Source organism: Gambusia affinis, linkage group LG14 (genome assembly GCF_019740435.1).
Source record: "Gambusia affinis linkage group LG14, SWU_Gaff_1.0, whole genome shotgun sequence".
NCBI classification, from domain to species: Eukaryota; Metazoa; Chordata; class Actinopteri; order Cyprinodontiformes; family Poeciliidae; genus Gambusia; species Gambusia affinis.
Genome location: NC_057881.1, coordinates 23944056 through 23965328, shown reverse-complemented (window position 1 = coordinate 23965328; position 21273 = coordinate 23944056). Strand labels below are relative to the sequence as shown.

The 21273-nt window shown below is 41.0% G+C and overlaps 1 protein-coding gene across 4 annotated transcripts in view; it reads left to right on the top strand.

Moving 5' to 3' along the window:
• ptprua (protein tyrosine phosphatase receptor type Ua) overlaps positions 1–20308 on the top strand; it is a 176631-nt gene extending 156323 nt beyond the window's left edge. For 3 of the 4 annotated variants that reach the window (XM_044137964.1, XM_044137967.1, XM_044137966.1), the window contains 8 exons: positions 5172–5269; positions 5618–5734; positions 5874–6028; positions 9375–9510; positions 10998–11147; positions 13186–13500; positions 15720–15845; positions 19909–20308. In XM_044137964.1, the coding sequence (XP_043993899.1) occupies positions 5172–5269; positions 5618–5734; positions 5874–6028; positions 9375–9510; positions 10998–11147; positions 13186–13500; positions 15720–15845; positions 19909–20070 (1259 nt within the window). In that variant the 3' untranslated portion in view covers positions 20071–20308. The remainder of the gene's footprint in view (positions 1–5171; positions 5270–5617; positions 5735–5873; positions 6029–9374; positions 9511–10997; positions 11148–13185; positions 13501–15719; positions 15846–19908) is intronic. The other variant, XM_044137965.1, reaches the window with a different exon arrangement.
• Positions 20309–21273: the final 965 nt, after the last annotated feature.

The window sequence follows — 21273 nt, the reverse complement described above, 5'->3', positions numbered from 1 at the left end:
CTGAGACGTCATATGTTAAACAAAATGTTGAAGACTGACGTTTCTTCTTCTCACGTTTTACTGAGAATACTCTTTGTCTGCGCTCATGAAGATTCTCTGCTTTTATCATGTGTAATGCCTGGAGCAGCTCCAACCGATGGACTCATGTACTGAGCAGCATCTGTAACATTCATTTGCATAAAGTATCAATATTTTGTCTTGATCTCGTTAGTTATGAAAAAAGTTCCTATAATTTCCATTACAAACGCACAGAAAACTTTGTAGATATTCAGCCAACACAATTTAGCAATAGCAGTGTTTTAATTAAGTTAGAAATAGAGTTAAAATCACTTTAATAAATTTGTTCATGTGATAAATCATAAATAAAGCCACCATGTTATCCTCCTCCTGCCACTTCCTTTTGTTTTGTCATTTCTGCCAGTAGTAACATCTGGCTGTTGACCATTTGAAGAAAGTCTTTCTATTGCAGTTTTGTGAAACACACTAATTTCGATAACAGCTGAAAAACCTCCTCTATCTAGCGCAAACAGTTTGTTTATTGGAAAAACTAATTTGCTTCATTTCAATTTGTGCGATTTTAAATTCAGTGGAAAGGCAGGTAGTGATGTCACTCCTGTCATTTTTGATAGCAAATATAATAAGTTACAATGTAGCTGAAATCCTGATAAAAGGTTTATTCATTTAGTTTTATTACGTTTAACAACAAGAAAAGCTGAAATAGTTTGTGTAAACCAGCCTAACTCCCCGTAAGCTTGGAAGTGTCTCAGGCAACACCGTTTAAAACACGTAGACCATAGTACTCACATGATGTGTATGCATTTATTTAGTGGGTACAGTATTAACCTCTAATACACTATACTTTAAACAACATAGATAAAGAATTGTAGACTGACAACAAATTACAGCTCTGGTTTTTTTTCTGCCACTGAAAAATCTCTACTTAAGTGAAATGAAGTGAAGCTGCTGATCCAATTTCTGTCCTTTCAAACATATTTCTAATAAAAACAAATCTTCATGCCAACAACTAGAATGGTAAACAGCTAGACCCAAATGAGACAGCAGTCTGTAGAATCTAGATGGATTCTTTCCTCCAAAATGTGGCCAAAGTTTGGCCCTTCACAGCCACCGTTCCCTTCGCAAACTTTGTTTAACGTTGTTAAAAAGAGCCGCAGTCAGTTCACGCTCCACAATTAAAGGTGTTCTATACAAATATGAACTCAGTTCCTAACAGTTTAAACAGAGTCATCCAGAACCCTGATCATTTCATCCTGAAGGATTCAGGAGCAGCTCCAGCATTCTGGTGGTCTGACAGGAACCAGCAGTGATCAGATCTGTGTCGTAATGTGCAAAGCGTCTCTGAATAAAGCCGTACGTCTTTGGCCTCCGAGTCTCCGGTGTTTGTGTGTTGTTGCAACACGCAGCTGAACACGAGAGTGTTATTAAGGGGGGTCTTAGCCCAGACTTTTCTAATCCTGACAAGTTGTAAAACCAGAACAGAGAAACAGAACTGATTTCAGGGGAAACAGAGAAAGGAGATGTGTTCTGCTCAGGGATATTATTAAAAGTGTCTGTCCAGCAGAGATAAGGTTACAAGAGTTTTTTTTTTTTTTCCTCCTGCTCTCGTTCACACAGGGCATGCTTTTCACATGTCTTGATTTTCTGGGAGTTTTTCCATCATTTAATTCAGCCCTGCCTGCACCGCTCTCCCTCTCCATGCAGACATGCCCGCAGGTTTATTAGACCGGTTGTGATCCGAGAACTTTAATAACGCCGGGTCCTAAGCTGAGGCCGCGTCGACAGGATTTACCTAAACAAAGCAAGAAAACGGCTGCTGGTGAACTCATTTGATGTCAGAGTGGCTTTGCAACACTTAGCAATATGAGAAAGGTTTCATGCAAAATGCAAAGACGGATCACTGGGAGGCTGGAGGCTCTGCTAAGCATGCAGCTGGTTACCGCTACATTTCTAAGAGGAGTCTTCTAGTAGTACTGCCAGTTAAAAAGAGATGTGAGGCAGTGTGAGCCCCCACTTAAATGTTTGAGATGCTCAAACCAAGTTTACCTCAGTACATAAATAGACAACCTGAGTGAATATACGCTGTAGTTTTCAACCACTGATTTTATTTATCAGGGAGAAAACTGTTTTAAAAATCTGAAAACTGCTTTTGCCAAAAAGTGTTTATGACTGCCTGTCAGTTCAATGTTATTTTGTCTTAAAGCGTATTGACCTCAGCCCTGTTTTATCCAACTCTAGTTCGCTTGTCTATGAAGTCTGATTCTTTCGGAGAGGTGTGAACGTGTCATCAAACTGATTTGGATCAAAAGGTTGAACTCCACAGACCTCGGAGGTTTCTCTGTCGTCTGCGTTGGTGGTTCGTTGTGCAGCGCCCCCACAGGTGAAGAGGGGAACAGATTGCCGAAAGGGTTCAGTTCACTTGACAGTTCAACGTGACAGAGAACCGGAGCAGAGGACAAATGGAACAAATGTTGTAACTTTTCTCTCCAGTCGAAAAGAGTCTGCTAGAGTTCCAGGTGTGAAAACAGCCATAAATACACTGCTACTTACACACCATGTGCAACAGCAGCCACACCCTCTGAAAGATTTCACATTAGTCAGAGAATTTACCAAATATTCTGTGGACTAACAAGACAAATGTGAATAGGTGATAAATGTTGAATATTTGATAGTTGCTAGTTTAAAACTCATAGGACCATATAGAGATGAGTTGAACTGTGCTGAGTTGGCAATAATGAAAAGTTCCATTAGTTAACTTTATGTTAAACAGGTTCCATATTGATGTCTTGACTAGCAACACATGTTAATGTATGTGTGTGTGTGTACTTATAATCACACAAATAGTATTTCAGTATTTTGTCTGTGTATTCCAGTAGCCAAGCAACATCATTCCCTTTGTGCAAGGACAATAAAGTCTAAGTTTAGATATTTGTTTTTTTCCTTCGAAAATAAACTCACAGCTTGTGAAATGTTGTTTGTATTTGCCCGGGTTATGTTTCTCACCTGGTTTCATTTTTAGAAACATGACATAAAAGTCGAAAACAAGAAATCTGGAAGCACCTTTTCACGCCGCCGTGTTTGCCGAGCGTCTTGGTACTCTCTTCCCTCTCTTCTTCTCCCATGTACCACAAAAGCACACACTTCCTGCACAGCGTCATAAAGCTGTCGCCGGCCCCTCGCTCACTTCATCCCAGATAAGATTCAGAATTCTTTGCATACGCGTACGGTGCGCTACAGGTGGTCGGCTGTGGCGGCGGGTTCAGCTTGATTTGTTGCATCATGGATGAGCCCTCGGCCAGCTTTGGGCAGCAGGTGCTCTGGGCCGACCCACTATTATGTCCAGAGATGAGGCAGAGGAGGTGTGAATGAGAGCGGCTCAGTCTCCGAGGGAGGAGAGAAACCGGCCTGTGCCCTGCATACTGATTCACCCAGCTGCATGCCAGGGTTGCACTTCGTCATCCGTCTTCCTGCTCGCTTCGCCGTCCCTCTGGCAAGTGCGTTTGTGCTTTTCTCCCCCTGTTGAAAAATTAACAAGCCATACGCTAATACACGTGGAATCTGCTGCAATGAGAACGGCGTCTGGAGAAACGACGGCCAGATCGCTGCGTTGGCCGGTCCCTGGTCGCTTTCAGCCAATGCAGACTGAGCTCTGATTGGTTCATAAAGACAGATTAATGTGAATGTCATGTCACCCCCTCTTGTTGTCCTCGTGCAGGCCCATCCAGAACTATTTATGCTCATTAGATGAGAACCAACCAAGGGCATTTTGTTGGGATTTTCTGAGTTTGAGCAAAAAATATATAACTTTAAATCCATTTAACTAATGATAATATTAAATATCTAATTATTTGTTAATTCGTTTTTTTAAACATTTGATACGCTGATTAACTGCTTTTATGAGCATTCAATAATCATTTTATAAAATATGATCAATCTTTATTAGCCTGATCTCTCACTGTTTTTAAATTTATCATACAAATATTCTGTGATGTGAGCTGATTAATTCAGATTAGAGAATGTGTATCAATGTGTGGTGGCATGTGATAGTTAAAATATTAACTTAATATGACCAGTTTATCACTAAGAAGTAGTTTGGTTGCGTAGTTAAGAGTTTTTCTTTATTAATTTTGTGGTGTGTATAAAAGACAATGTCTCACAATATTTGTTGAAGTTCTAAGAAGAGTCTGTCTTTACTCCATCTCTGGTTTATATTTACTTATTCATATCATCATCCTGAGAGCTGCACACTACTGTCACATAACCTCATGTAATATCCAGTAATATTTATGGCATCATTATATGAGGGTGTGAATACCGTTGCTAGGCATTGTTGAGGTTTGTACATGCAGTTTGGGAAAAAAGAAGCTTGTTGTTGTCTTCGACTTGACTAGAAGAAGAAGAAGGCCGTTCTTTCTGACAGGTCTGTTTCATACATAGAGGGGAACTCTGGTGTAGATCTGAAGTCGTCTTATTCTCCTGCCACCGCAGCATGTCTCACTGCCTACTTCAAGTTTCTGACCAGATATGCAATACTTGTCGATCACAACAGCAGAAGAATTTCAGCCTGAACAAAGCAACTCCCACAGCGGGGCTTCCAGGACAGAACGGTGGAGTTTTGTTCTGGCGGTCCTGAGAGAGGACAAGTCTCTGGAAAACACAACCTGTTTGTAGAAATGAATGGACACAATGTGGGCTGTGTGTGTGTGTGTGTTAGTGTATGTTATGTTTGGCAGAACAGTCAACATGACGGCGTAGCCTGAGATATTACAGAAGCCGTGGCATAATAAAATCAGTGGAAGTGTGGTCTTCTCTGGGTGGGTGTGATTTGTGGCGAGCGGCCGGCAGCAGGAGACGCCGACACGCGAGGCTGTTTGTACGCCGCCTGTGGATTTGTGGCTGTATTAAAGTGGCATTCCTCCCCACAGCGGAAGACGGGCAGAGAGCCGCCGATAGTTCATCAATGATACATTGTTGCTCCGCTGGCTGGCGTGGATTACACTCTCTGCCTCTGCGCTGATGGTTATTGCTGCGATTTCCTCTGACTTATGTCTCATCTCTCCACCTCCCTCATCCTGCTCCATCACTTCCTGTCTTTGTGGTGTTTTTCTCCCTCCCGCTCCGCCTCTGCCACCTGCATTTCCACCTCCCCTCTGCAGGCCCCAAGCAGGAGATGATCTATGATTTCTGGCGGATGGTTTGGCAGGAGAATTGCTTCAGTATTGTCATGCTCACCAAGCTGGTGGAAGTGGGCCGGGTACGTTTCCTTGACTTCTGACATTGATCAGGGCGTCTGCGCAGCCTTAAAATGTCTAAAATTAGGACCATAAAACTTTTTAAATTCATTGAGAGTTCATAAATTTTGTCTTGGCATTATAGACGTTAAGGTTGTGTAAGGCCATATACAGTGGGATACAGCAGGATCCTCCAAACATTGCCTACTTTTATTGATTTCTTTTCTGCCAAAGTTGCATTTAACAGGTCTTAAAAAGTCTTAAATGTGACCTTGTCAAATTATTAGATATTAGACATTAGATACTGTAACTAGTCTACAAGATTCTAGTATTGTTTCCCAAATGCATTGAAATCATTTTGAACTGTCCAGATGAAATGTTTTAAGTACTGGCCTGAAGACACCGAGCTGTACGGCGACATTAAGATAACGCTACTGAAGACGGAAACCCTGGCAGAGTACACAGTCCGCACCTTTGCCATGGAGAGGGTGAGTCATGCTCATTATTTTTAATAGAAACCCTCATCATGTCTGCTGAGTCCGATCGCTATGCTAGTATAATGCCAGACTAACTGGTTTTTATGTGAAAACATTTCTTTACCTGCTGCATTACATGACTGCTTTCCAGAGAGGCTACCCTGCTAAGCACGAGGTGTGCCAGTTCCACTTGACCTCCTGGCCTGAGCACGGCGTGCCGTACCACGCCACGGGCCTGCTGGCCTTCCTGCGCCGGGTCAAAGCCTCCACACCCCCCGACGCTGGACCTGTGGTCGTCCACTGCAGGTACGTCTGCCTTCATGGTTCAGTTCCAACTCATCAAACACATATGGTCGAAATAACCTCAGTCAATAAACGATGCAGTTTTCACCTGCTGGTGTCAGTGATGGGGGTTTCACAGTGGACCCTCGGTAACACCAAGCACACCTTAAAATTCATTAATACGAACCGTGGAAACTGTGCTAGTACTACAGCAGAAGCTAGCATCTACAGTCTTTCTTGTCTCCACTCTTGCAGTTGCATCCAATCAGCAGCAAGGGAAATGAATGGTGCTGCTGGATTGGCTGCTTCGCAAAAGCCAGCCAATAGTTTGTTGAGTAGCATTGCACTGGAGTACTTCAATTCCCCAAGTTGCATTTTCTTCACATGGAACAATAAGTGAAAAGAAAAATTATCCACAAATAACTTAGAGCTATGAGCCACACAAAGCGCCATAAATTAGGTGGTGTGATGGTTAGCATAGCTATTACCTGTTCTCCTTCTTACCTGTGGTGGCGCTGCACCAGCAGCCACTGAAGGAAACAACATAAAAACCTCTGAAGAAGACACTGAGCGTGACTTCCTTTGTCTCAAAATATAAAGAAACACAGTGGAGTGGAGAGTTAGGCGTTTGTAGGATTTCTCTTCTGTCTTAAAAAAAAAAAAACAGTTCTCCAGTAAGTGACTCGACTCACACAATTGTTTTGATTGTATTTACCCAGAATGCCCTGCGCTATAGTCCACTTCCTGCTTTTAGAGCGGTCTCCTATCCGCTTGGTGTTCGCATATGGATTCAAACTCACACCCCTACACCTCTGCACACACACACACACACACACACACACACACACACACACACACACACACACACACACACACAGCTAAAGAACAGTTTTTTTCCTCAAGAGCTGTAAAACCAATCAGTCCACCTTCCATCCTCTCTGCCCCCCTGCAGACACACACACACGCTCATGCTGAGGACTGATTAAGACTTTATTTATTTATCTCTTTATCACTGAGGGTACCACTGTGATTTCATTATGTTCTAGAAACATAATGACAAATGAAAATCTTATGTCTTAGTGTGGAAGAACAGAGGCTGCTTGAGTTTAATATAGGATGAAGGAAATGAATTAACGGTGTTCACTTTTTAAATCATTTTTGTTCTAAACTTTGGATTTTACATCAGATATCAAGTCTTTTCAATTAAACAAGTTTAAGTCCAAGTCAAGTCATAACTGAACATTTTTTCAAGTCAAGACCAAAGTCATGATTAATAGTAACAGTAATGACACTCACTATTAGTGAGTAATAATAGTAGTGACTTATAATAGTAATGACTTGTGTCCAAATCCCTGGCCTTTTTAGATTCGTTGCGAAACTGACTGCTACTGGAGCTCCTTCCTGCCCACAACATCTCCACGCACAACGACTATTTGAAGTTCCATTAAATTTCCCCCTTGGGAGAAATAAAGTATATTTGATTTGAATTGATTGGAATTTAAACTCTCTTCCTATATATTTTTTAATAATTTTTTTCTGACTTTCCACTTGTCTACTATTCCTTCTTTTGTCTTGATCTCCTAAATAATACATTTAAGCTGCTGGTTGTAACATGATGCCTTCAAATAAAAAAATTAAAAAAACAGAGAAAAAGTGAAAGCTAAGCTGCTATAAACTCCCCCTGCCAATTGTGAGTTGTTCAGGGGAGCCATCTCGTAATAAGCCATCTGCATGAGTAATATACTGCAAATCATTTTCTCACACAGAAGCCGACAGTTCATTAAGTTCATTAAATTAAAAAAAAAAAAAAGAGTGGGACTTGGTGATTCTGCAGTTGTTGTCCTCTGCAGAACAACAGGCCCGTTTTCTCCACGTCTTACACAAACAGAGCGCCGTGACCCGCTGTCTGAGTTACATCCATGTAGCACTAATGATGCAGCATGACAGTCAGACATGACAGTCAGACATGGATCTGACAGTCTGCATGGCAAACAGTGGGTGTGATGAAGGGTTGATCTGACGCACGAAAACCTGGAAATGGTCAGAGGCAGCAGCCATTCATCATCATCATCATCATCAGTAAGTGGCTTTACGTGGGGACGTGATCTTCATCATGTCAGCTGAGAGCTGCTGGAGGCTGGCAGGTGGCTCAGAGGAACAGCAGCAGCCTGGTGTTTCCCTTTTGGGTCCAACTGAAACTCAACCAGGTTCCTCTGTTTATGAGCTAAAATTCATGGTCCGTCTGTCCCTGCTGCACATCACCTGGAGTGAAAAGAGAAAAAATCAGCTTGCAGAAAACAAGAAATGTACATTGTGGTTATTTAAATCATTATTGCTTTTTTGTCTTGATTTAAAAACACCAACATCAGGATTTTATGTCTTTGATTTTTGATTAATGTGCTTATTTATTGTTTACGTGAATATTTAAAGATGTCAACAAGAAAAACACAAAGTGTTTAAAAGTGAAAATGTCTATAGCTGGAACCAGATATTTACAGACAGCGACTGAAAAGACACACACATTTTTTTTCTCTCTGTATGAAGTTAAATCAGACCAAACTTCGAGTTTTAACTTGGTTGGAATTACCAAAATTGATTTTTATTTGCTAGATACCAGAAAACTTAAAATATTTTCTTTGCATTTTTGAGGAGATTTTTTTGTAACTTTCCTTGAATTCAAAGGTTTTCATACATTCCATACTGGTTGGCCTCCACATGTCTCTGTTAATCTGTGCAAAGTTTGAGGAAGGAAACACAAAAGCTTTGACAGCCATGCAGCTTAAAAGACAATTATTTATGATTCTGACCAAAATGTATGTAAACTTTTGACCTGGAGGAAAGTGACAAAATAAAATCTCAAAATAAATATTCACAGCAGGTTTTCTGGCATTTAGCAAAAATAAATTATTTGGTCATTCTAAATAAACCAAGACAAGAAAAGTCTGGTCTGATTTACCTTCATACAGTCATTAAAAACAAAAGTCTTTTTTTTTTTCAGTGTAAATATCTGGTTTCAACTGTACATAGAATTAAAAAACAAATTTGAAATATAAAGACAAAAATATTTCCTATTTTTCCAAAAAAAAAAGGAAAAATTTTGAATCTAATTAAATATGATTTATTTATTTATTTATTACCCAACTTATTAAAGTATTAAAAACATAACTTGGGGTTTTATTTCTGTTAAAGTTGATAAAAGTATTGACGTTTTTTGTCTTTATTTTCCTATTTTAAAAAAAATGTAATCGTCTTAAATTGCATGTCTTTGATTTTTTTTCTCCATAAGTATTTTGTTGTGTAAGCTGTATTAAGTGTGCAGCGGCTCATGTCCGTCCTCTCCTCTCCTCTGCTCTGTTCTGCCCGGTAACAGCATGGGCGCCGGCCGGACTGGCTGCTACATCGTGCTGGACGTCATGCTGGATATGGCCGAGTGTGAAGGAGTGGTGGACATCTACAACTGCGTGAAGACGCTGTGCTCCCGTCGGATCAACATGATCCAGACTGAAGTGAGTGGGACAGCGGGGACGCTTTAGGACGGGCCCTGCTGACAGGTTTGATCCTGAAAATATGAAGCAACTGCAGAAACACGCTGGGGAATTTCTCACGCTTCCACTTCAATGATCTTTATGCTCATGAAAAGCTTTGGAAACAGCGTTCAGCTGTGTATGAATAGGCAGAAGTTTAGTTTTTTTAAAATTGGCTAGAATCTTATGTCAATATGTGGCTAATTTCTGTCCATAGACCCATTGGTAGGTTGATGTTAAAGCACAATAATAAATACGGGGATAAAAGCCACACAATAACACAACAAGAACAACAAGAAAATGGATGAAATAACGTTCAAATCAATTCACATTTGCATATAATCGATCTCGACATGCTTGGCTTTCCCAGACCCCGTTTCTAGAATTTAATTTTTTTTTTCATGAAATGAGAAGTGAAAGGTCCCTCGTGTTACTCTGAATTTATTACAACTATGGAAAGCAAAACAGGAAGAAGTGGCTTCAGAGAAATGCAGCAGACGCATGAAATATTTTATAACATTTTTACAATGTTTGCTCCAAGTTAGCCATTTGTGTTTTTGGACTATCTGGCAATGATGGTTTGGGTTCTTAATGAAACACCTTTAACGCTTGTGAATGAATGAATTTAGTTTATTAATCCCAGAGGAAAACTCATATTAGAAGTTATTTCAACTGGCTTTATGATTCTTCTGGAAGCCGATGACCAATTTGTTATACAATATGTCATATGAGAGGTAATAACTTGGCGCTTTCTACAGTTTAACTCAGAAAGAGTTTAGAAATCAATATTTGGTGAAATAACCGTGAGGCTTTCAGTTAGCATAAGGTTAATTGTCAGCACTAGGCTCCTCCTCCTGGCTCTGATTGGTTGTTTTGGTGCATTTCTTCATAAGGTAATCAATCTTTTCACATATTATTTGTCTCATATCATACATGGTGACAGTTTTAACAAACATGTTAAAACATCGTTTATACAAGTTACACACTGCAGCTTTAACAGGCTTGGAAAACAGCATGATAAAACCCCAAACATTTACAGTTTCTTTTCTATTAAACATGTATTTCAGCTGCAGCTCCGTCCATGTTTGTGCAGACACTTGAAAGCAGATAAATCCAGTGAAGGAGGTCCAGTGCTGTGAATGTTTCCCTGCCTTTGTTTGTCCCAGCCTCCTGGTTAATTGCCCGGCTCTTGACGCTATTGAAACGGCGCCTGTAGGCAGCATGTGGCTTTTCTGATACGAGTCCTGCAGATCTTTGTTTTCTAGGTTTTTTTTGTTTTTTTATTGACAGTTCTGTGCTTGGAAGTAAAGCGTAGGCACGGAGAATGTGAGGAGTTTTCTGACAGTTGACAACTATTCGTCAACATTCGGCGGCGGTAATTAAATTGGCCATTGTTTACGGCGAGTGGGCCTCGCTGCGGCGAGCAGGGAGGGGCTGAACCTCTCTCTGTCTGTCTGTCTGTCTGTCAGGAGCAGTACGTCTTCATCCACGATGCCATCCTGGAGGCCTGCCTGTGTGGAGAAACCGGCATCCCTGTGTCGGAGTTTGCTCCTGCCTACAAGGAAATGTTGAAAGTGGATTCTCAGAGCAACACCTCACAGCTCAGAGAGGAGTTTCAGGTGACTCAACCCTTCCCTGTTCAAACGAAATGGGTTTCTTTTCTGTTTTCTGGACGTTTTTACCTGATTTCACTTGTTGCAACTCTTATATAATCCTTCATCATGGCAAGTGAAGTAAAATGACATCAAAGGGGCAGTATTATGTAAAATTGACTTTTTTGAGCTTTACGTCATGTTATAATATTGTTCTCTCATCAAAAACAAACCTGGAGTGTCGCTTTGATTCTTTCATGCATATTTGAGAAATTTTTTAATCTTCAGGAAGAGCAGGAGTTTTTAAAGAGACAGGGGCCCAATTTCAAGGCATTAAATTACAAAGTTAAATTTCTTGTAAGTCATATTTGATATATGCAGCATTTTTATAACAACAGAAACTAACATAGTTGACTGTGCTTTAAAATGGTACTGTGTTCCTGGAAAATACATAATACTGACCCTTTTCCTGATTAAAGTATCACAGGTTTGCATTTTACACTCTGAACATGTTGATATGCTGCTTTTAATGGCATAAACAGGATAATTAAAAATGTTATTCTTGGCAAGAAAAGTCTGTGCTGCAGTGGGGTTTCTGAGCCATAGAATTTGCATTTCGTGTCGCTGCCAGTTAACACGAAGCCTTTATTAAGTCTCAAAAAGGAGGTTCTTCTACTGACTTTAAGGATAAATTTAACGCACAACCTCATTTATTAAATATGTGCTTAAATAACTGCTTATGGATTTATTTTAATCTTGTATCAAAATCTCAATAACTCAAAATCTTAAGTGAAAAAATGAGTAATTTTTTTCACTTATTTATTTATTAATTCATTTCAGTTTGAAATGAACACATGTTGTCACATGTTGATATATACAAGTTTTGAATGAAAAGAATTTGGTGGAAGAGAAAAAAATCTCATATAGTATAGTACCTCTTCTCTGTTACTGCACCATAAGCAGCTCGGCATCAATCATCCATATTGATGCAAATTTAAAAACAGAACAGCCAGTGTATGAATTGAATGACGCTGTGAAGACTTCCAATATGTTTCTGTTTATTTTGGCCTCTGAAAATGGACAGAAAAAGACTGAAGAGTAAATTAAACAACTGACCTGGTGTTAGATACACACGACCAACCTAAACTAGAGCAGACTAGGAGTTAAGTGATTAAAAAATGACTTATGTATGCATACACTGTCAACAGAAACACTTTCTTTTAGATGACTTCATTTATTACCCAAAAATCTCTGTAGTAAAACAACCAGCGCTACAAACGTATGAAATGACCTTAAAACGTCTTGGTGGACTTTTCTATTCACTAACTTTATAAGCTCCGTGTTAGTGACCTCTACAGTGACCTCTGATTTCAGTATTCTGTTGACACTCCATGGCTGATCCAAACATGAAGGTCATCAGGTCAAAGCCTCACTTTTTTTTATGTTGTTTTATTTTTTTAAAGAAACGAAAGTATAAAATATTTAGACTAAACAGATTTTCCAGATTTTTTTTCTTAGTTTCTTTTTTGCTGCTCTGGAACTGCCTTAGCTAGAACTAACACTTAGACCTCGTCCAAATCAGAGGAATGGAATTGAAATAATAATTTTCATTATTTATTATTGTCCAACATAGTAGTTTTTTTTTTTATTTTTATTTTTTTGAAAAAGTGGCAGAAAAACACTTGTGTTTTAATACAACTAAGCAATTTCCTACTTAAAAAACTGAAATACTTAAACATTTTCCAGTTAAAGCTCAGATGATACACATTACATTCTACTGATACATTAACATCAAGGTTATTTACCACAGGAATGAGTTATTCTTGATTCTATTTCTAACACATTTGTTCAGTTTCTTTGTTGCTCATCTGTGACGACTAAGGCTTTTCTGGTTGTATGATTAAAGTTTGACTCATCTGGTCTTAAAGGGACAGTGCGTCATTCACATGATCTTTTTAACCTGAATCTGGAACTTTATTATTTAATGTAAAACGTACAGGCGTTCACCAAAAACAAACGCGACCTTTTTAATGGCCTCTCCTCCTCTCTGCTCGTTTGTCTCCAGACCCTGAACTCGGTGACTCCTCACCTGGACGTGGAGGAGTGCAGCGTCTCCCTGATGCCCAGGAACCGGGAGAAGAACCGGAGCATGGACGTTCTGCCGCCGGACCGCTCCCTGGCCTTCCTCGTCACCACCGAGGGCGAGAGCAGCAACTACATCAACGCGGCGCTGGCCGACAGCTTCCTCCGACCCGCTGCCTTCGTGGTGACGCCGCACCCGCTGCCCGGCACCACCACCGACTTCTGGAGGCTCATATACGACTACAGCTGCACCTCGGTGGTGATGCTGAACCAGCTCAATCAGTCCAACTCTGCCTGGGTAAGATCAACCACTGACCTTAGCTCAGTGTTTCACCTGCATGTGTATCTAGTTAAAGTAGCGATTATTTTAGTAATCGAGTAATCTATCGATTATGGTGGTTATTAGTCGAGTAATCGGATAAAAAATTTCCCCAGTTCTGCAGTGGCTGCTTCAGCTAGTGGGAGACATAGTGAAAGAAAAAATGCTAGTAAAAAACAACTTAGTTCCTTTTTTATTTAGCGCTTAAACTGCAATATGATTCAGACATCACTTTTAGTCTCCAGGTTGAAATATGACAAACTTTTGTTAAAGTGCAAAAACAGATGAGAAATGACAGATTTCACAGTAACGTTTAAAAATTCAAAAGCAAACTTAAAAACTCAGCCTTTTACATTACACTTTACTTTCATTAAATAAGTATTGAAATTAAAATCATGTGAATAAATTTGTTCACACAATAAGTCATTAAAATCACTTTGCGTCATCATCCTCCAACTACTTCCTGTTGTGTTCTTCTTTGTAGTTTGTAGTTTGTTGATTGTAAGATGCATAAAATGTGTTTTCATTGTAGTTCTGCTAAATAAACCAATTTTTATGCGGGAAAAAAAGCACCTCATGCTAACAACAAAACATTGTATGGAAAAACGGGAGTTTTTGGGAAATGATGAGCTCATTTAAGTGAATTCATTTTTGAAAAGTCAAATTGTTTAATTATATTTCTCTATGAAAACACAGCTATTGAATTTACTGATGTTGAATCTCGTCCAGCTATCCGAGGTTAAACATACATCAATTCTAAAATTTTTGTGTGAAATCTGGATATTTATGGATTTTTTTAAAATCCAAAATATTTTTAAAAAATGCAGTTTGGGAAACTGAAATACCTATGCACAATGCTGCTTTTCACTCTATTGGCTCATGTTTGTAAATCAGCCAATCCAGGAGAAGCACCTCTTCTTCTTGCCTCGTATGAGCTAAGAGTGTTGATAAGGAAACTGTAGCTATTAGCTTCTGTGTTCAAACTACAATGGTTTCCACAGTACGTCTTATTACATCTTAAGGTATAGGTTGTGTTTGAGCAGTTCTTGAAGTTTTTAAAGTGCAGTTCTCTGGTATTCACAGATTTTAGCTAGTTGCCGGGGTCATTGTCCTTAAACTCCGTGAATACAAAGTGAAACCAGCTGTAGCATGTCAGGATGGACGGGTTAGACTACGTGGAAGGAACAAGGAAACCTTCTCCTGGTTTAGGTTAACCTAAAGAGCAGCCGCCCTACGTGACTCACAGCTCAGTCATCACTCGCTGCCCTCTCGTTGTTCTCCACTCTGCATTAAGGCGCCCCGTGTTTAATTTGCCTTCACATTATCGACGCGCTCTCATTCCTCCATGTTGGCTCTCGGGAAGGTTTGTTCAGGCGTCTCCCTATCGCCGCCCTGTCAGCGTGTCATGTCTCATCGCTGCTCAACATTTCCACCATGCCTGTCAGCTGCAGCCTGCCCTCCTTCCACTGTCACTCCCTTCTCGTCTCCTTCCCTCCTCCTGCCCGTGGATTACCAGTTTGCCCCTCAAATATTCGCTCTCTGGCTCAGTTTGTCCTCCTGAGTTGGTGGGAGGCTGGCGGGTGGAGGGAACACGGCTGTCTGTCTCCTGCCTGGATGTATAAATATTTATCTCTCTTTCTGCTCAATGTCACCTGCTAATACCCTTCTGTCACCGCGTCGCCGCTATCACTTCCTACTCCAGGGGTCCTGAGCTCATCCCAGAAGTCAGTGCAGAACATGTCAGCGGTCCGGTGGCGGCGCTGTTGTTGTTGTTCCTTTGTGAGGTGGGAAGTGTTTTTGAAGCAGGAGGGCGATGGGGGAGTCGTGTTTGGAGTCGATCCAGATTCTGAGCTGGCTCCTCGTCTCTCCTGGGTACAGTCAAGGTCTCCCACTTCATTAATTTATAATGTACTAATGGTAATGATTGGAACTCATGAATAATTCAAACCTGGAGGCTGATGCCGATGTGAAGAATTGTTCCCATCGTGAGTGCTTCTTCTTTTTCTTTTTTTTTGCTCGTTTAATTTACAGCGTCTGTTTGCAGGTAATCATTGTCATTTAGGCTAATTGTATCTGTTGTCAATACTCAGGTGTCTTGTAAGTGGCTTCCCCATCACTTGACGCTGACATAATGATTTGTTTTGTGGGCTAATGACCTGCTGCCTTCCCTCCCCGCCTCGCCTCCCTTGTCCTGCTAGCCCTGCCTGCAGTACTGGCCGGAGCCTGGGATCCAGCAGTTCGGCCCCATGACCGTGGAGCTCCTGTCCAGGACTGCAGATGATGATGTCATCATCCGACTCTTCCGGATTCAGAATATCACCCGGGTAACTTAAATTAGGACTCAGATCTTTATTCAATTTAGTTTTAGTCATTTCTCGCACTCTTTGTGTCGTATTTTCCTTTGTTTCTTATTGACTATTTATACTGACTGCATTTATTGTATGTATTGACAATATTTGTGCAGTTAAGTCATCTTAACCCTGTTTGTGTAATCTTTGTATTTGACTTATTGTCCAGGAACTGCAGATAAAAAAACCAGCCATTTGGCTAATTCTGGCACATTTGTAAAAATGTTAAATTAATGTGCATTGTCCCTACCTAATCAATTTCATGTAATTTGGGAAGTCAGTAAAAGCAAAATGGAGGACATGTTTGCATGTGCAAAGAGTGTTGGGAAATGTAGTATCCTAAAATCAAGCTACACTGCCTGACCAGAAAAACTTTGGAAACTTTGAGTGACTGTGATCAGCAAAGTGAAGGAAAACAACAGGACAACTCAAGGTTGTAAGGTGAGAGTGTTTCCAGATGAACGATATGACGGGAACCCGAGGTATTGTGGGACTGAACGGCTTTGTTGCTATAAGAAAACCACTAATCTGAGAGAAATACTCTTCAATCTGCCAGGGAGCACAAAGATTGGATAGATGAACCATGAATTTGTTCTTTGCTGATGACATGGGAATATTCCGAGATGACTGGGTTCACACTGAGAAAGACTCAGGGTCCAGGGAGCATGAGACGTCATTTTCATACATGGATGGAGCCTGTAGGGAGTTCCAGCCTACACTCCCTACATCATCAGTACAAGTTCTTGGTGAAAAAGGAAAAATGCAACACTGGATAGAAATATTTCCTAATCCTCTCTGTAATCTTCGAGCATACTCGATTACTAATAGAAGAAATGTAAAAAAAACCCAAAAACCCCTAAATGAAAACGGAGACATATCAGTATTGTTTATGGTGTTACATCAAGAACATTTCAGCATTCTTTGCCATTTGCAGGTATCTCTCATCTAGTCTCTTATATCTTGCCAACAGTCAGCCGTCCCTTACAGTGGTGAATCCTGATATAGACTTTTTTTTTTTTCACGTCAGAGTGTTTGAGCCACATGGGTAAACTTATGGAAAACTCCTCAGAACAGCTTTCTGTGTTTTTTTGTTATATCAATTTTTTCTTTTTTTTTACATTGGTAATTACCTTTTACAGAAGCCAGTGATTTCCTCTGTGACCTGACATATGTTAATAATGCGGATCAGGGAATAAAATGATGGTAGTTAACACCATGCAGTCATTTTAAAGCAGGGAGTTAAAGACTGGCCTACTGAGCCTTTCAGTTATTACGCCAAGAATGGTAATATGATACTTACTCTATTTCTTATATAAAGTGTCCAGTACTAACTATACCAAAGGATAGCAATGTATTTATCTGCATGATATGGAGTGAAACACTAATACTCTGATCAAACACTTTTCAATGGCTTTGAAAAATAAGCTGCAGTAGGAAAAGAACCGTCCAGCATCACTTTTTTATTGTATCTGATACTGTAACATAAAAACAGTTACATTACATAAATGTTGAGATTAAAAAAATATTTTCTTATGAATAAACATTTTGCATTAAAATGTTTACAACTGAATAATCTAGATGCCATCAGAAGTGCAAATGCATTGTGAAACTATCATTATGCTTTAAATATGCAGTTGCAATACTGTGACCCCCACCTCTCACCTGGAACTTTAGTTGGAGATAGACACCAACACCACTAGGGACAACAGTGTTAGTGGATGGATGGATGGATGGATGGATGGATGGATGGATGGATGGATGGATGGATGGATGGATGGATGGATGGATGGATGGATGGATGGATGGATGGATGGATGGATGGATGGATGGATGGATGGATGGATGGATGGATGGATGGATGGATGGATGGATGGATGGATGGATGGATGGATGGATGGATGGATGGATGGATGGATGGATGGATGGATGGATGGATGGATGGATGGATGGATGGATGGATGGATGGATGGATGGATGGATGGATGGATGGATGGATGGATGGATGGATGGATGGATGGATGGATGGATGGATGGATGGATGGATGGATGGATGGATGGATGGATGGATGGATGGATGGATGGATGGATGGATGGATGGATGGATGGATGGATGGATGGATGGATGGATGGATGGATGGATGGATGGATGGATGGATGGATGGATGGATGGATGGATGGATGGATGGATGGATGGATGGATGGATGGATGGATGGATGGATGGATGGATGGATGGATGGATGGATGGATGGATGGATGGATGGATGGATGGATGGATGGATGGATGGATGGATGGATGGATGGATGGATGGATGGATGGATGGATGGATGGATGGATGGATGGATGGATGGATGGATGGATGGATGGATGGATGGATGGATGGATGGATGGATGGATGGATGGATGGATGGATGGATGGATGGATGGATGGATGGATGGATGGATGGATGTGGATGGATGGATGGATGGATGGATGGATGGATGGATGGATGGATGGATGGATGGATGGATGGATGGATGGATGGATGGATGGATGGATGGATGGATGGATGGATGGATGGATGGATGGATGGATGGATGGATGGATGGATGGATGGATGGATGGTGGATGGATGGATGGATGGATGGATGGATGGATGGATGGATGGATGGATGGATGGATGGATGAATGGATGGATGGATGGATGGATGGATGGATGGATGGATGGATGGATGGATGGATGGATGGATGGATGGATGGATGGATGGATGGATGGATGGATGGATGGATGGATGGATGGATGGATGGATGGATGGATGGATGGAGATGGATGGATGGATGGATGGATGGATGGATGGATGGATGGATGGATGGAGATGGATGGATGGATGGTTGGATGGTTGGATGGACTGATGGATGGATGGATGGTTGGATGGATGGATGGATGGATGGATGGATGGATGGATGGATGGATGGATGGATGGATGGATGGATGGATGGATGGATGGATGGATGGATGGATGGATGGATGGATGGATGGATGGATGGATGGATGGATGGATGGATGGATGGATGGATGGATGGATGGATGGATGGATGGATGGATGGATGGATGGATGGATGTGATGGACTTGGATGGTGGAAATTGCAGATCTGAAGTGTAAATTAAAGGCATCACTTGATATGGAAGCCTGATGGTGTCAACTGCTAAAGCTGCTGTTTAAATGTTCACGTTCTCTGAGTTCAATAACAGTTTGGGTCAAAGGATCATTTCAAGTTTTGCCTTCACAAATCAACTACTCCAGCTCCTTGCTGCTGTGGAAGAAGGAATTTGATTTGATTTTGTTTATTTTCTGAGAGAGCTAATGACACCTGTTGATGGTGAAATAAACCGCCGTGTGACCCGGGTCCCATCTAGTGTTTGTCCCTCTCGGCTGCTGGGATGATTTCCAGCATAACAATCCTACAAATAATTGTGAACTGCTTTTCTTTTAGCATTGACTTGAAATAAGGACAATTTTCATTTTCAATCTCTTAAACTTTGACATTTTAACTGAATGGGATATTCAAATTCTCATGTGCATTGTCCCAGTAGTAATTAGGGTGGAGCAGAACAAGCATGCCTGTTTGCACAAATAAAAGGTTTATTTCAGTACAGTTCTTTAAAATTTCTGAAGCAGAACCTTGTCTGAGATTACTGTGGAAAAAAAAAAGTTGATCTGGCTAAAGTTGGTAGAGGAAACAAAATAAATGCTTGAACAAGGAAAAAAATTAACAAATAGACCAGCCTCCTCGATAACAAAACTACTGCTGGTGTGCATGATCTACACTTAAAATAATAGAGCCATGCTTGATAATGGAAATCTCACCAAGATTGCACATATCCTCTGTGTTCTGGTTCATTTTTCTACTTGCTTAGTGGCTTCTGATGAGGACATGGTAAGAGTCCCGATGCTCATCTTCATTAGTTTATGAAGGGTGCAGCTTTTATGATGTGAGACTTCAAGGAAAGAACTGATTTCTCATTTTGCCCCTCCTCCTCTTTCCCTGACTTGTGTAGCTTCAGGAGGGTCAGCTGGTGGTGCGCCACTTCCAGTTCCTGCGCTGGTCCCCGTACCGAGATGTTCCCGACTCCAAGAAAGCGTTCCTCAGCCTTCTGGCTCAGGTCCACAACTGGCAGCGGGAATGTGGCGAGGGACGCACCATCGTCCACTGCCTGTGAGTTCTGCTGGTTCTCAGAACCGCCGGTTACTTTCTCTCAAGACGCATTACTGTCATAAAGACTGGTCACAACAACACATGCTCTGTTCCCTGATCTCTTCAGCAAAAAGTAACTCGGAGTGCTTTACTCTGCAGGTCAGGTTCCATCCCACCTCCCGTATTTAAATGAGAGCTTTTCATTCATCTTCAAAGTCTGCCGTCTGGCCTTTTTTTCCTGACAGCATCCATGATCCGTGCTCAGTCAAACTATGACATTCCCTTTTGATTTTTGGGACCGTTCATCGCTGTTAGCGGATGTGGCTCGTGCGTCAGATTTGTGGCCGTACCAGAAACGTGTAACAAAGGTTCCATCTTGGGACATTTATATGTAGAAAACAAAAAAAAAAAGGAATTAATTGTGTTACAATTACTAGCATGTTGACATCGCTGTAATTAGTTCATTAAGATGAATGAGTTAAAGTCCCACCTCTAATATATAACTATACATATATATTCTATACATTGTGATAATACACCAACTTTTCATTAATGTCATACTGATTATGGATTAAATTTTTCTTCTTAAACATTCTTTTTTTAAAAGGTGTATTGATGAGAAAACATATACAATCAACTAACTTTAGAAACTAGAATTGGGCTCACAAGCTTGAATTCATGTTGTGTAATCCAAATGATCTCAAATATAATGCAGCTGAAACCAAAATACCACCATAGAAATCACTCTGATGATTCTGACTCACCTAAAACCAGAGACGTTTGGTCTGATTTAACCTCAGACTGAGGAGATAAGAAGTGAACGTCTGGTTTCAGCTGCATGGTGGCCGTTCAGGGCGAAGCCTGATGATTTGTTCTGCTTCCAGGAGCAGTACCGTTTCTGCTACGAGCTGGTCCAGGAGTACCTGGACTGTCTGGAGGTCAGATAGCGCCAGCTGCTTCTACTGCGTCCCTTCTCAAGGAAACGGCCTGGATCTGGGATCCCACTTCCTGGATCTTTGCCTCATTAGCCCCTAACATACTGCTCTGATTGGATCCTTCGCCATGCCTGGATGAAAACATGAACAACCCTACAGACCTTAAGAGAAAACTCATAAGTTGTAACATACCACTTAAGACAACCTCCCCCTCCCCCCTGATCCAAGCCGGCCTCTTCCGTGCCAGGTAACATCTGCCAAAACAGAGGACTTTAACCGGAGAGCTGACTCCG